Source organism: Neoarius graeffei, chromosome 2 (genome assembly GCF_027579695.1).
Source record: "Neoarius graeffei isolate fNeoGra1 chromosome 2, fNeoGra1.pri, whole genome shotgun sequence".
Classification (NCBI taxonomy): domain Eukaryota; kingdom Metazoa; phylum Chordata; class Actinopteri; order Siluriformes; family Ariidae; genus Neoarius; species Neoarius graeffei.
The window spans coordinates 103,503,706-103,517,780 of NC_083570.1; the positions used below are offsets into that span (position 1 = coordinate 103,503,706).

The following is a 14,075-nucleotide window of genomic DNA, read 5'->3' on the forward strand; positions in this document are numbered from 1 at the left end:
GACCACGCGCCCCTTCAGTGGCTCCACCGCATGAAGGATGCCAATGCACGGATCACCCGTTGGTATCTCGCCCTCCACCCATTTAAGTTCGAGGTGATCCACAGGCCGGGGGCGCAGATGGTGGTGGCAGACTTCCTGTCCCGTCGGGGGGGGGGGGGGGGGGGGAGTCAGCTTCAGGCTGGATGGCTCCCTGGCCTGAGTTGGGCGGTGGGGGTATGTGGCAGCGGGGGCATGGCCAAGCAGCAGTCTGTGAATGGAGGGTGGGGTCAGGGAAGGAAAGTGGCTGTCATTCCACCTGCTGTCAATTAATGTGTGTGTGTGTGTTTGTGTGTGTGTCATTGTTTGTTACAGGGACAGAGCATAAAAGGAGAGAGAAAGCAGAGAAAGGGAGCTCTCTCCCCAACCACAATGCATGTGTGAGTGAGTGAGTGAGTGAGTGAGTGAGTGAGTGAGTGAGTGAGTGAATGGGTGATAAAAGGAAGCTGAAAGCTCAATAATGTTTTTGGATCAACATCAACTCTCGCCTGCCGTGCTTCTGTGCTCTACCCACATCAGGAAGTGTTACAATGACCAAATGAGCACCAAGCTTTTCACCAATCACAGAGCATCTTAATCGGCCTGGTGTCATGGTGTGATTATCTCTGCTTGAACCAAACAATGGTGCAGTCTAAGCTGATGAAGTTTTTCGGGCATCTTCTTCAAGCACTGAAGATTAATTCAGGGCCGAAAGAAACACGGTGGAGGCACACTCAGAGCCCTGACTGTCCCCGAGCACATTGGACAGTGCCAGTAATACAGGGGCCAGTAAAAAGTGCCAAAATGAAAATGCTTTCAGCCGGCAAGTGACAGAAGGGAGCAAAGATTAAAGTCCTCACTGCATTCTTTACAGAGGCTCAGTATGCAGAAGACATCGCAATCTTCAGTGATGCCCCAGAAGGTTTGCAGTCACTGCTGTCCGCATACAATGATATCTCGAGTCACATGGGTTTACAGATCAAGAAAACAAAAACAGAGACCATGTGTACAGGTGGCACAAAGCTTGCTAACGTAAGTCGTTTCAAGTATCTCAGGAGTTATGTTACCAGTGACTGTTCTATGAGGGAGGAACTTGCATGCCGTATCCGAGCAACATCATGTGCATTTGGTCATTTGCCTAAAAGGGTCTTTGGCATTCGCGACTTAATGACCACGACCAAAGTAGCTGTGTTCAACCAATGCTTACTGCCACTTTTAAACGTGAAATGGGATCACTTTGTCAGCAACGATGAGGTCCTAAAGTGGGCGGGAGCTGAGGATATCGAAACCATTCTAGTCCACAGACTTCTACGCTGGTTTGGCCATATCTATCGGATGGACAATAACAGGCCTCAAAAACAGCTCTTGTTTGGTGAACATGTTCATTGCACATCTGGAAAGTCATCCGCTGCTTCGGTACAGGGGCACATGTAAATCGGCATTGAAATGTGGGGGTGTCCTCAGCACCTGGCAGGTCTGTATCAGCAACAGGACAAAGTGGTGGAAACTAACCACAACAGTGTGCGATAGTTTGCACAGAAAGAGGACAACCGAATACGAGAAGAGGAGGTTGATTAGACAGAAGAGAAAAGATCTGTGACTTTACCCATCTGTGGGTTTCTGAGAGGCGTATATATATATATTAGACTTTATAATGAATATGAGGGTCTATAACAGATACTGAGACAGATGCATTGGTGATTTGTTTATGATGTACATGAACAATAATGTGGAGCAAAATTGTTTCATGATTCAAAGGCTTTTATTAATAATTCAAAGCAGGACATTGCAGTGATACACACACAACACATATGTAAGTGATCATGAAGAAGAAGAATTGAGTTAAACTGAGGAGTGTGTGAGCTCACATGTTAATAACACAAATGAAATGATGAAAGTGGGAGATTTGAGCAGTAAAGGCCACATGTAACACACAGTAAAGCAGTAGAAGGTGAGCTGAGTAAAGTGTGTGTGAGCTCACAGCTCTGAGCACTGCTCTGTGTTCACTCTGCCCACCACAGTAGGTTGGTTGTCTTTGGAGGCCTCACAGGTCACCACCTTGTTCCTCCACTGCTCCGGGTGGAGGCTCAGCGTGCTGCTCCAGCTGTAGAGGCCGTCCGCGTGCAGAACGGCGGTGCTGCGGCTCTCCCCCGAGCTCCAGCTGCTCCCATCAACCTTCCAGCTCAGTGTCCAGTCCGAGGGGAAGCCCTTGTCGGCCACACACATGAGTGTGACCTTCTCCTGCTGCAGCTCCACACTGGAGGGGGGCAACACCGTCACACTGGGCTGAGTGACACCTACACACACACACACACACACACACACACACACACACACACACACACAGAGTTGAGACAGGAATGGGTAGCTGTCAGTCACTCAGGCTTCGTTTCAGCTCACTGTGTGTTTCACTTCCCTTTATATCTTACAGAGCAGAACTGAGTTCAGTGGAGCATCACAAACGTTTCACACTCAATTCAAACACTTTTACATCTTAGATCTATAATCATTTATATTACAGTTATCCCTGGACAGGAAAATTGAATTAGACCAAGTATTCAGTCATTAAAAATATGAAGCTCATTTTATAACATGAATAAGCCACATTTAAAATACAGAATATTTACCACTTAAGCAAATTCAGTTTTGATTTCTACATTTAAATCCGTTTTTGGACTCACAGTCTCTAAGATATTAAATGTCATTAAAATCATTCAACAAAATGTCATCTGTAATTTACACAATGATATCTACTTTCCTTTTATATTTAAATTATGATTAACGACCAGCAGTAGAATCAAATACATTTAAGCTTTAAATTATAATAACAACCGGCAATATAATCAAAGACATTTTTCAAAGTTCTAAAATAAGGGAAATTTGAGAAACAGAAGTACGTGACACAAAAATCACATCTGATCTGAATTTGGAAGAAAAATAAATCTAATTACACATTACAACATGAATCTGAACACAGTCCATTTCAGTCATTAATCTGAACACACTCCATTTCAGTCAGTAATCTGAACACACTCCATTTCAGTCATTAATCTGAACACACTCCATTTCAGTCATTAATCTGAACACACTCCATTTCAGTAATTAGTAAACAGGTTACTTACGGCCCACAGACAGTTTGGTTCCTCCACCAAAAGTGTACCACAGTGATACAAACAGGTTTAGCGGCCGTACAAAAACCCTGCTGCTCTAAACTCACTGCTCTCTCCATCCATTTCAACCTCTTATTACAAAACAGCTACAAAACACCAACTTCTGCTCACATCAGCTGATTAATACACTAACTCTCTGACTGTTTTACTACATTTTACTGTTTTTTTTTCTTTTTATACACCAAGAGTGTCAATCTAAACTGAGGATGCAATTAGTGCGTAAGAAACACAAATAAATTACACAAAATAAAAGTTGAAATTTCACAAAATGTAGAACTGCAATTGCACAGGTTTTACCCAGAATGCCTCATGGAGTAAAAATGCTGATGTACTCATGAGAAATTTACAATATATGACTGAATGTGTGGAGCTAAAGTGAGAATAATTCCTCCACTGCTTCTGTAGACTGATAGAAAGTTATGATATGATATTTAAGTCCTACAATAATCTAAAGATTAATTTACAGTCAAAAATATGAGTGTGTATTTACTCACTGCCAACATTGATGCTGCTTCTTCCACCATAAATCCACTACAGTGAGAAACTCATTAACATTCAGTACAAACACCATCCAGTGAAAGTTGAAGCTTCTCTCTCTAATTCACTTATTTATGCATCTTAGACCTCAAAGTGTTTTACAGAAAATCTCCATCTGACCCCACAAGTAAAATTCACACAATAACTCTGTAGTAGTGTGAGAATTACAGTAAGATTGGGGGAATGTGGTAAAGGTGTTTCCATACTTAGAGGACACTTTGCATTGGCAGCACATGCTTCAGTGCTCTGGGAGTGTTTATAGCGCTGTGACTTTAACACTTCATGACTGAGAGCTGCTGCTACAGCAACTTCACCCACAGCTACCATGACTTTGATCCCCGTCTTCATCTGGACACTGATCCTCTGGACTCAAGGTCAGACACGGCTTTGCCTTTTATATTTACAACAAACTCGTCAAGACAATACATTTTTCAGGTTTGTCTCATGATTATTCTTTCAACAATTTTCTATCTCATATATTTTTTTTTTTCAGAATGCAGAGGTCAAGCCACAGTAACTCAGACTCCTGCAGTGAAATCTGCTCTTCCAGGAGAAACAGTCACCATCAATTGTAGAACCAGTCAGGCCGTGTACAAGGACTCATCTGGTGACTACTTACACTGGTATCAGCAGAAACCTGGAGAAGCTCCTAAACTCCTGATTAAATTTGCAAATCAGCGAGTGTCAGGTTTCCCAGCTCGTTTCAGTGGCAGTGGATCTGGATCTGATTTCACTCTGACCATCAGTGGAGTCCAGACGGAAGATGCAGGAGATTATTACTGTCAGAGTGTACATTCTATCACTGGTTACTGGTTCACACAGTGTTATAGAGTCGTACAAAAACCTCCCTCAGTCAGATTGTAGAGAGACTGCACTGCTGCAGCTGGGAGAGACTGCAGGTGCTGAGTTGGAGGATGTGATACGGCACAAGTTCACAACTCACAGTCGAAATCTCTCAATAACCATGATGATTATGAAAAGTGAGTATATAGTAAGCTATATTTCCATTAAATTAGTTCAGCAACGAAAGATGTAGGATTAGACTTCGAGGCCTTTTTGAATTTTTCCTGCTATATTTTCACTCAATCCTCCTCTGAGCCCAACACTGAATTGGTTGACAAGCAGGAATTATGGCTCATCATTTTGAAGGCCATTGTTCTGAAAAAACTTCGATGAAGCTGTTGACTGTTTGCCCATTTCTGGTACATCACACATTGACATAACTGACCCTGTCACCTCACAGCAAGAAGGTCTGGGTTCGAGCCCCGTGGCTGGCGAGGGCCTTTCTGTGTGGAGTTTGCATGTTCTCCCCGTGTCCGCGTGGGTTTCCTCCGGGTGCTCCGGTTTCCCCCACAGTCCAAAGACATGCAGGTTAGGTTAACTGGTGACTCTAAATTGACCATAGGTGTGAGTGTGAATGGTTGTCTGTGTCTATGTGTCAGCCCTGTGATGACCTGGCGACTTGTCTAGGGTGTACCCCGCCTTTTGGCCGTAGTCAGCTGGGATAGGTTCCAGCTTGCCTGTGACCCTGTAGAACAGGATAAAGTGGCTAGAGATAATGAGACGAGAACTCTAAATTAGTTCTGATGAAACAAGTTCCCATCAGATGTCATATAATTAGTTGAACGGTGTCCACCAGTGTCACATGATCGCAGTGTAAATCTACCTGTTCCTGAAAGGCCCTGAAATATGTTGGAGAACATCCTGAAACAAACAGCATCATGGAGAACAAGTTCGTGATGGAAGTCATATGAAAACCCGTTTGAGTTTATCTTCAGGCTTGTGGCAGACGCAGCAAACATGGAAGAATCGGTCTGATGAGAACAAAACACAACTTGGAACAATGAACTGAACCATATTTGGTCGAAACTGATGTCCTGAATGAAGCATGGTGGTGGGAACATCACGTTGAGAGATTTACCTTTGCCCCCTTTGTGGCATCCTGAGTAATGCCCTTCTTTACCTGGACACTGATTTTTGGTGAACAGCCTCCTCTAGGCAGAGTCTCATTTGTTCCGTATTTGATCCAGTTTTAAAATAATGGATTTAATTGTGCTCTGTGGTATATTCACACTTTGGGAAATGTTTTTACCAAACCAAACCAAGACTGATACTTTTTCAGTGAGACCATGGAGATCTTTAATTGCAATGATGTGCTATTTTGTGGAGATTCATGACATTTAATCACACTACTTACTTCTTCCACACTTGTGCACATTTATGGATGGACACAATGTCACTTTGATCAGCTACATCCACAGTAATTTCAGGAAGATGGAGCACAATACACAGATTTCCCATCCAGTTCAATCTTTTTTTTTTTTAATCCATGAAATTCACTTTGCTCATTGATTGCTTTTATCCAAAGAGATATAAATTAAAATGCTAAAAGCATATATTGTGTTCCAGGAGGTTTGTATGAACAGGACCTTTAGAATAGGAGCCTGATCTTACTTAGTGTGTGTGTGTGTGTGTGTGTGTGTGTGTGTGTGTGTGTGTGTGTGAACGATAGGACAAGATTTTAGATCTTGAATATGTCTCTATTACTGCCTCTGTATGATTCTCTCTCTCTCTCTCTCTCTTTTGATCTGTCTATGGTTTCTGTGTCTATCACTGTCTTGACTCCTGTTGTGGTTTATACAAATATTACAGGAGAGATTTCCTTTAAAAAGGAAATCATATTTTTATATTTTCTCTGACATCAGTTTATTCTTGAGTGTATTGTTATGGCATGTGTGAGATTCATTCTGATTTGAGGCACATTCTAACCAGTCAGAGAAATAAGCAGTAACAGTTCATTTGCATGAACAGCTCTGAGTCCCAGAATAGATCAACACTTTCAGCAGATGTTCATGGTTCTTCAGTCGAACTCACTCAAGCACAACACACAGCGCTGCCCTCGACCTGCTGTTAAAGGTGCCGATCCAAATCACTGTCAAAGACACTTCACGACTGAAAAAGGAGACATGATTTCCACATTTAAGCTTTATTTCAGTACAGCACCACCACTGACACCAGCTCAGTCTGCTCAATGTTTTAATTGAATTCTAGTGGACTTTATACCAACTCTTTCAGAACGAGGTGATCTGAGTGGTGTCGTGGTGGGAGATGGTACAGCCAAACACCTCGGACTCTTCCCAGCATTCTTTGCAGAGCGTCAGGGTTCTGAAGAGTCTTTCTGTTCTTCTGTGCTGTTCAGAACCCCCTCGTTCACCTCGGCACCATCCATGGTGCAGCTCAGCAGCGCCCCCTGTGGAGAATAGGCTGAGAGCAGGCAGAGCAGCGAGGCCGATCCTTCAGAGAGCTGCAGAGAGGAGGGAGGGAGCAGAGACACGGAGGAGTTCACCACTGGACCAGCTGGAGAACACACACACACACACACACATATTCAGTAATTGTGGTTATATTTTCAGACCACAACTGTCTGATTAAAGATTTCTTCATTGGTTAGTTTTCTTTGTCACTCTGGTGTTTAAACTCAGTGATGATTCAGTAAACCTGTCTGACTCTGGAGCACAGTGTACTGTACACACTGCAGGAGACTGGAGGAGAAATAACACCAAATGATGGATTAGTGATGAGATTCATCTCTACAGTCAGAAAAAACAACAACATGATCCATAAAGATAGTAAGGAATGAACTTTTTATTGCTGCTCACCTCTAAATCTCCTCTGTAGTCAGTCTGAATCCTGATGGAATTAAAGTGAAAGACTCAACTTCTGTCATTTCTTGTTGACCTTTATACATTTATACATTTGTAATTTCCAAGAAATCTCTCATTTTGACCACTGAAAGTTGAAGCTTCTCTCTCTAATTCACTTATTTATGCATCTTAGATCTAAAAGTCTTTTCCAGAAAATCTCCATCTGAGGGGCGGCACCGTGGTGTAGTGGTTAGCACTGTCGCCTCACAGCAAGAAGGTCCTGGGTTTGAATCCAGCCGCCGACAAGGGCCTTTCGGTGTGGAGTATGCATGCTCTCCGCATGGGTTTCCTCCGGGTGCTCCAGTTATCCCCACAGTCCAAAGGCATGCAGGTTAGGCTAATTGATGGCTCTAAATTGACCGTAGGTGTGAATGTGAGTGTGAATGGTTGTCTGGGTCTATGTGTCAGCCCTGTGATGACCTGGCGATTTGTCCAGGGTGTACCATGCCTCTCGCCCATAGTTAGCTGGGATAGGCTCCAGCTTGCCTGCGACCCTGTAGGACAGGATAAGCGGCTACAGATGATGGATGGATGGATGGCTGGATCTCCATCTGATCCCACAAGGAAAAGTCACACAATAACTCTGTAGCGCCCCCTAGCTCCCTGGCTATGTATACTGAGATGTGCTCTCCGAATTCTTTTAATTAGAAAGAAATCTCTTTCCTGAGCTTAAAGTAGTGCTTTATGGTCAATAACTTATTGTTACTAATAGGCCTCTTTAAGTAGCTAGAAGTAAAACCTTCAGTTAACCTTACTGGGCCCTGATAATATTCCTGGTTGGGTGCTCAGGGAATGTCCAGACCAGCTGGCTCATGTTCTAACAGACATCTTCAACACCTCACTGGATCAAGCCAAAGTCCCGTCATGTTTCAAGACTGCCACCATCATCCCAGTGCCAAAAACCCCTCAAATCACATCACTTAATGACTACCGGCCCGTCGCACTCACTCCCATTATGATGAAGTGCTGTGAGAGGCTGGTAAAGGAGTACATCACCTCCAGGCTCCCCCCCACATTCGACCCCTTCCAGTTTGCCTACCAGCCAAACCGCTCCACTGAAGATGCCATCTCCTCCACTCTTCACCTGAGCTTTGCACACCTGGAGGAGAAGAACACTCATGTGCGGATGCTGTTCCTGGACTTCAGTTCAGCATTCAATACTATCATTCCACAGCATCTGGTGAACAAACTTGGTCCCCTGGGCTTCAGCACCCACCCGTGCAACTGGCTGATAGACTTCCTCACTGAAAGACCACAATCAGTGCAGGTCGGACAGAACACCTCCAGTGTCATCACTCTCCGCACAGGCTCCCCTCAGGGCTGTGTCCTGAGCCTTCTGCTGTTCACACTGATGACACACGACTGTGTCCCCAAGGCTACCAGCAACCACATTGTGAAGTTTGTGGATGACACAACAGTGGTGGGCCAAATTAGGGACAATAACAACCTGGCCTAAAGAGAGGAGGTGGAGCGGCTGGTGCAGAGAAAACAACCTGATCCTGAACATGGACAAAACCAATGAGATCATTGTTGACTTCAGGAAAAAAACAACCCAGCCACACTCCACTTCTCATCAACAACACGGCCGTGGAGGTTGTCAGTCGCACCAAGTTCCAAATTCATGACAACTTCACGTGGTCTGTGAACACTGCGTCACTGATCAAGAAGGCACAGCAATGTCTGCACTTTGCATAGGATAAGGAGTGCCCACTTGCCCCCCCCCCCATCCTCACTACATTCTACAGAAGCAACATAAAGAGTGTTTTAATGAGCTGCATCTCTGTGTGGTGTGGAGGCTGCAGTGCCTCTGACTGGAAGAATGTGAGGAGAGTGGTGAGGACAGCAGAGGAAATTATTGGGACTTCTCTTCCCTCCATTCAGGACATTGCACCAAGGCGTTGTATGTCTTGAGCCAGAAACATCATCAGTGACCCCTCACACCCTCACGATGGACTGTTCTCACGTCTGGCCTCTGGAAAGAGGCTCTGCAGCATTAGGTGCAGGACCACCAGGTTCTGTAACAGCTTTCCCCCCCAGGTCACTAGACTGCTGAACTCCAAACCCAAACTCTAAACTTCTATTTATACTTGAACATTCCTAATTCCACAGGTCACTTTATATGATTGCACTTTTTAATATTTTTGCTGCTGCATAATTTAATTTAATACACTTCATATTTAATTCTGTGCTAAGCCAAATTGCAAGGAAATTTTGTTCGATGTACACATGTTGCATACTGAATGACAATAAAGGTTGTCTTCGTCTCTCAGTCTAAGTCTATTCAATGCCCAATGTCACTCATCAAATAAATCAGATTATCTGAATGTGTTCTTCATAAACAATTAAATTAACCCTTGAATGGACTTCAACTTTTAAAGTAATTTAAAGATGTTTGCAAATATAAACTCAATATTACCATTGTATGAAATAATTCATGAAATACGCAAAATGCAACAGATAATTTTAACTATTTTCTTAAAAACAGATTTACGAATATACATTCAAATATAAAGATTCATAAACTCAAATTTATAGCTTTTGGACTCTTTCAAGTCTTTTTCAGTGTAAATAAAAAAAAAACCCTCAAACAGTGTTTCAGTTTATGACCATGCATTCAGCAATACACTTTCAATATCAACACACAAAATGTTATATCAAAACCCCAAATCCTAAACCACGGTTTCCGCTGGTGCTCATCACACTCGTCATTAACAAACATAATCCATCAGTGAAGAGAAAATTACTAGCAATCATCACAGTGAAGAATGTATTTGTCATCATTATCATCAGAAGTCATCTTTTCTAGAAATCCCTTCAGAAATCCCTCCGTTTTCTGAAATCCAACCACAGTGAAGAGACAGCGGGAAGCCAGAGTGTAAACAATAATCATGTGCTTATGACCAATAAAAAGCGACTACACATAATGACCAAATCAGCGCCAAGCTTTTGACCAATCACAGTTCGTCTTATTCGGCCTGGTGTGGTAGTCTGATTATCCTTGCGTGAACCAAACAATGGTCCAGTCTAAGCTGATGAAGTTTTTTGGGCAGTCTTCTTCAAGCACTGAAGGTGATTTAAGAGCCAAAACAGCCACGGTCGAAGCACACTCAGATCCCCTACTGTCCCCGAGCACATTGGACAGGGTCAGTAATACAGGGGTCAGTAAAAAGCGCCAAAGTGAAAATGCTGTCAGCCGGCAAGTGACTGAAGGCAGCTACATTTTGGGAGGCATAGCATGTTGAGTCCCCGTGGTGAACGTATGATGTAAAATGCTGTCATTCTGTGTTCAGTTTGTAAATTAACGGGAAATTCGCACACTGAACTCAGGGTCATAGTTGTTTGTTCCCAGACTCTTCTCCACTCTGTTCAATTGTAAATGTAGTTTTGTGTTGAAGTAAAGGGGTAAAGGGAATCCTAAAAGCTCTTTTGAACAATTCCATACTGAAATAAACTTAAATAAGCTCAAACTAAAGAGGCTGATTTTATCTTGATGGTGCAAAAGGCGCCCAAAATCAAGAACTTTCTTATAAGAGATTTGAGTGGAGCTTAAATTTTATATGTAATGGAGAAGCCTAGCTGTATCTGTACAAATGTTTGAATTGTGTCAGTGTGGTTGGTATAAACCTGTTTTACATCCACTTTGATAAGTCAGTAACAAAGAAAAATTACAGACTAAGTGAAGACAAAAAAAGAAAAAGTGAAGAATACTGCTTTGACTTGATTTTTCAAGGAAAAAAGTGGAGAATATTATAAGAACCCATGGGGAATGCTGCTAAAGCCACCAGTTATTCTCACTGAGGTGAAATAAAAACTAGAAAAGCACTCGGAGAGCTCAGACCTCCGCCAAGCACCTCATTTCACCACATATTGAGACTTACACCTAAAATGAGATACTAATTCTCACATACAAGATATTGTGTCATACGTGTGAGATAAAAAGTCATAGAAAAATGAAAAAAATATATATTAATTTATTTGTCATATTCAAAAGTTATATACCAATAGGTTATAACATTACATAAGCATACATCAGTGTATACATATCACACAACAATTTTTTCACCAAACACTCTGGTCATTTGTTTGTTTGTTTTGTTATGGAGTTATATGCACAAATTCCAAAAATGGGCCTATCTCACAATGATAAAGAATCCTTTAAAAAAATCCGGGATCCAGATCACCGCCAAATTTTAATGGATTGTTACTTGTGCCCAGTCACACCTCTGGAATAAATTTCAGAGCAATCCGTTCATAACTTTTTTCGTAATGTTGCGAACAGACAAACCAACAAACAAACCAACGCTACCGAAAACATAACCTCCTTGGTGGAGGTAATGAAATCAAATTAATTGGGGAAATGAAATTAATTTAAATGGGTACCCAACAGGTTATCAGTCAGAAGGTGCAGGCCTGTATTGATGCTTCTGGGCGTAGTCACCTGAAGTGCCGGCTTCAGTAGCACATTTAAAAAAAAAAAAAAAACTCACTTTTGGCAACGATGGTTGTCATCCTCACCCTCGCCGCACGAGGCTGGCAGTGCTGGGGAATGGAGACATCTTAAGTCACTAAGGCTGTGCAGAGCTCACTGACTCTGTGCGTAGATGGGTGGCCAAATAGACTACTCATGCAAAGTCCTTAACAACTACACTATGCTAGGAGTAATAGTTCTTAATAGTTCTTAACTTGGGGTTCGACCAACTTATATAATCAAGCACTGTGACCAAGCAATATCTCACTCGTGTATCCCTTTCTTCTCCCTCATGTCCTTATCTCCCTCATGCACACCTTCCTGTTTCTTGCTGACCTCTCACCCCAACTGCTGACTGGATCCACGTTCAAGGTAAGTAAATTTAAACTAACTTATTTATTATTAAATGTAAAGGATGTTACCACATTATGAAAGAAATTAAATTAATATTTTAAAAACAATAAATAAATAAAATGATAAAATTTCCATTGGGCTACAACTCTGTTACAATGTGAGAGATAACACACAATAACTCTGTAGTAGTGTGAGAATTACAGTAAGATTGGGGGAATGTGGTAAAGGTGTTTCCATACTTAGAGGACACTTTGCATTGGCAGCACATGCTTCAGTGCTCTGGGAGTGTTTATAGCGCTGTGACTTTAACACTTCATGACTGAGAGCTGCTGCTACAGCAACTTCACCCACAGCTACCATGACTTTGATCCCCGTCTTCATCTGGACACTGATCCTCTGGACTCAAGGTCAGACACGGCTTCCTATTTTATCTCTACAATAATGTGTTCATACAAATACAATTACTGTTTCTATTATAATATTTCATTTCATATTGTGTTATTATATTATTTTTTTCAGAATGCAGAGGTCAAGCCACAGTAACTCAGACTCCTGCAGTGAAATCTGCTCTTCCAGGAGAAACAGTCACCATCAACTGTAGAACCAATCCCCAGGTGTACCAAGGTTGGGGTAATCAACCCTTACACTGGTATCAGCAGAAACCAGGAGAAGCTCCTAAACTCCTGATTAATCTTGCGAATCAGCGACAGTCAGGGTTTCCAGCTCGTTTCAGTGGCAGTGGATCTGGATCTGATTTCACTCTGACCATCAGTGGAGTCCAGACTGAAGATGCAGGAGATTATTATTGTCAGAGCCGGCATGATATCTCTGGCTACTGGTTCACACAGTGTTATAGAGTCGTACAAAAACCTCCCTCAGTCAGATTGTAGAGAGACTGCACTGCTGCAGCTGGGAGAGACTGCAGGTGCTGAGTTGGAGGATGCGATACAACACAATGACCCTCTGTGGAAGAGAGGAACCACACCACACTAACTCACAAGTCACTTTAGAAATCTCTCAATAAACATCACACCATACTGCACACAGTCCATCACATCCACTACTGTAAGATCAATAGTTTCCCAGGTCTCTCAGTCGTGGTGTTACCTGTCACACCTGAAACATCTTTAGAAAGAAGAACAGCTTTAGAGATAACAGATCCGTATCTGCACTGCTGGCTGGTTGTGATATTGAATACGGGCTAAATCCAATTTTACTCCTCATCTCTGACTTGCTGTTACTATTATGACGCCATTAGAGATGAGCCTTATAACACTAACTGTGACAGTGAGTGTCATTATATAAGCATAAATAAGACATACACACTCATTAAAATACACAGAAATGTTTAAGTTAAATCCAGTGATTAATGTCTGTAAAATTTCTTGCTGTTTGAGGAGCCATGTGTTTGATCAGTGTTCATGGTGTCCTGACATTGACTACCTCACAGGTTCCTAACCCTGGTTTACCCCTTGTCCACCCCAGGACCCCCTGCTCCAAATACACATCATTTAAGTCTTCAGCTAATTGACAGTGCATGCTGAGTTGAATGATTGTGTTAGTGTCGGTAAAACACTAAAATGTGCAGGGCAGGGAAACTCCAGGACCAGAGATAGGAAACTGTGGATTACCGAATAAACTCTAGTTACAGACTGATCTTTAAATTGTGTCATGTCTTTTGGTGTGGGAAATTCACTCCAGAAGTAATACTTAAGATATTTTTGTAATTGAATATAATATTTGAGTTCAGTATAACTAGCATCCAGGGGTACAGTCGTGACATATCTCTCACCTGCCATATGTCAGCAGATCACCAGCTTCCTTGCA

General features: G+C 42.4%; 2 gene segments (V, D, J or C); one reads left to right on the plus strand and one right to left on the minus strand.

Annotated features, from left to right (window-relative positions):
• Positions 1-1,992: 1,992 nt before the first annotated feature.
• LOC132870533 (Ig kappa-b4 chain C region-like) lies at positions 1,993-11,935 on the minus strand. The segment is given in 4 exon segments: positions 1,993-2,312; positions 3,138-3,222; positions 6,937-7,079; positions 11,914-11,935. Coding segments are annotated over 4 exon segments (570 nt in total).
• A 665-nt stretch (positions 11,936-12,600) lies between these two features.
• LOC132870541 (probable non-functional immunoglobulin kappa variable 6D-41) lies at positions 12,601-13,955 on the plus strand. The segment is given in 3 exon segments: positions 12,601-12,655; positions 12,768-13,108; positions 13,950-13,955. Coding segments are annotated over 3 exon segments (396 nt in total).
• Positions 13,956-14,075: the final 120 nt, after the last annotated feature.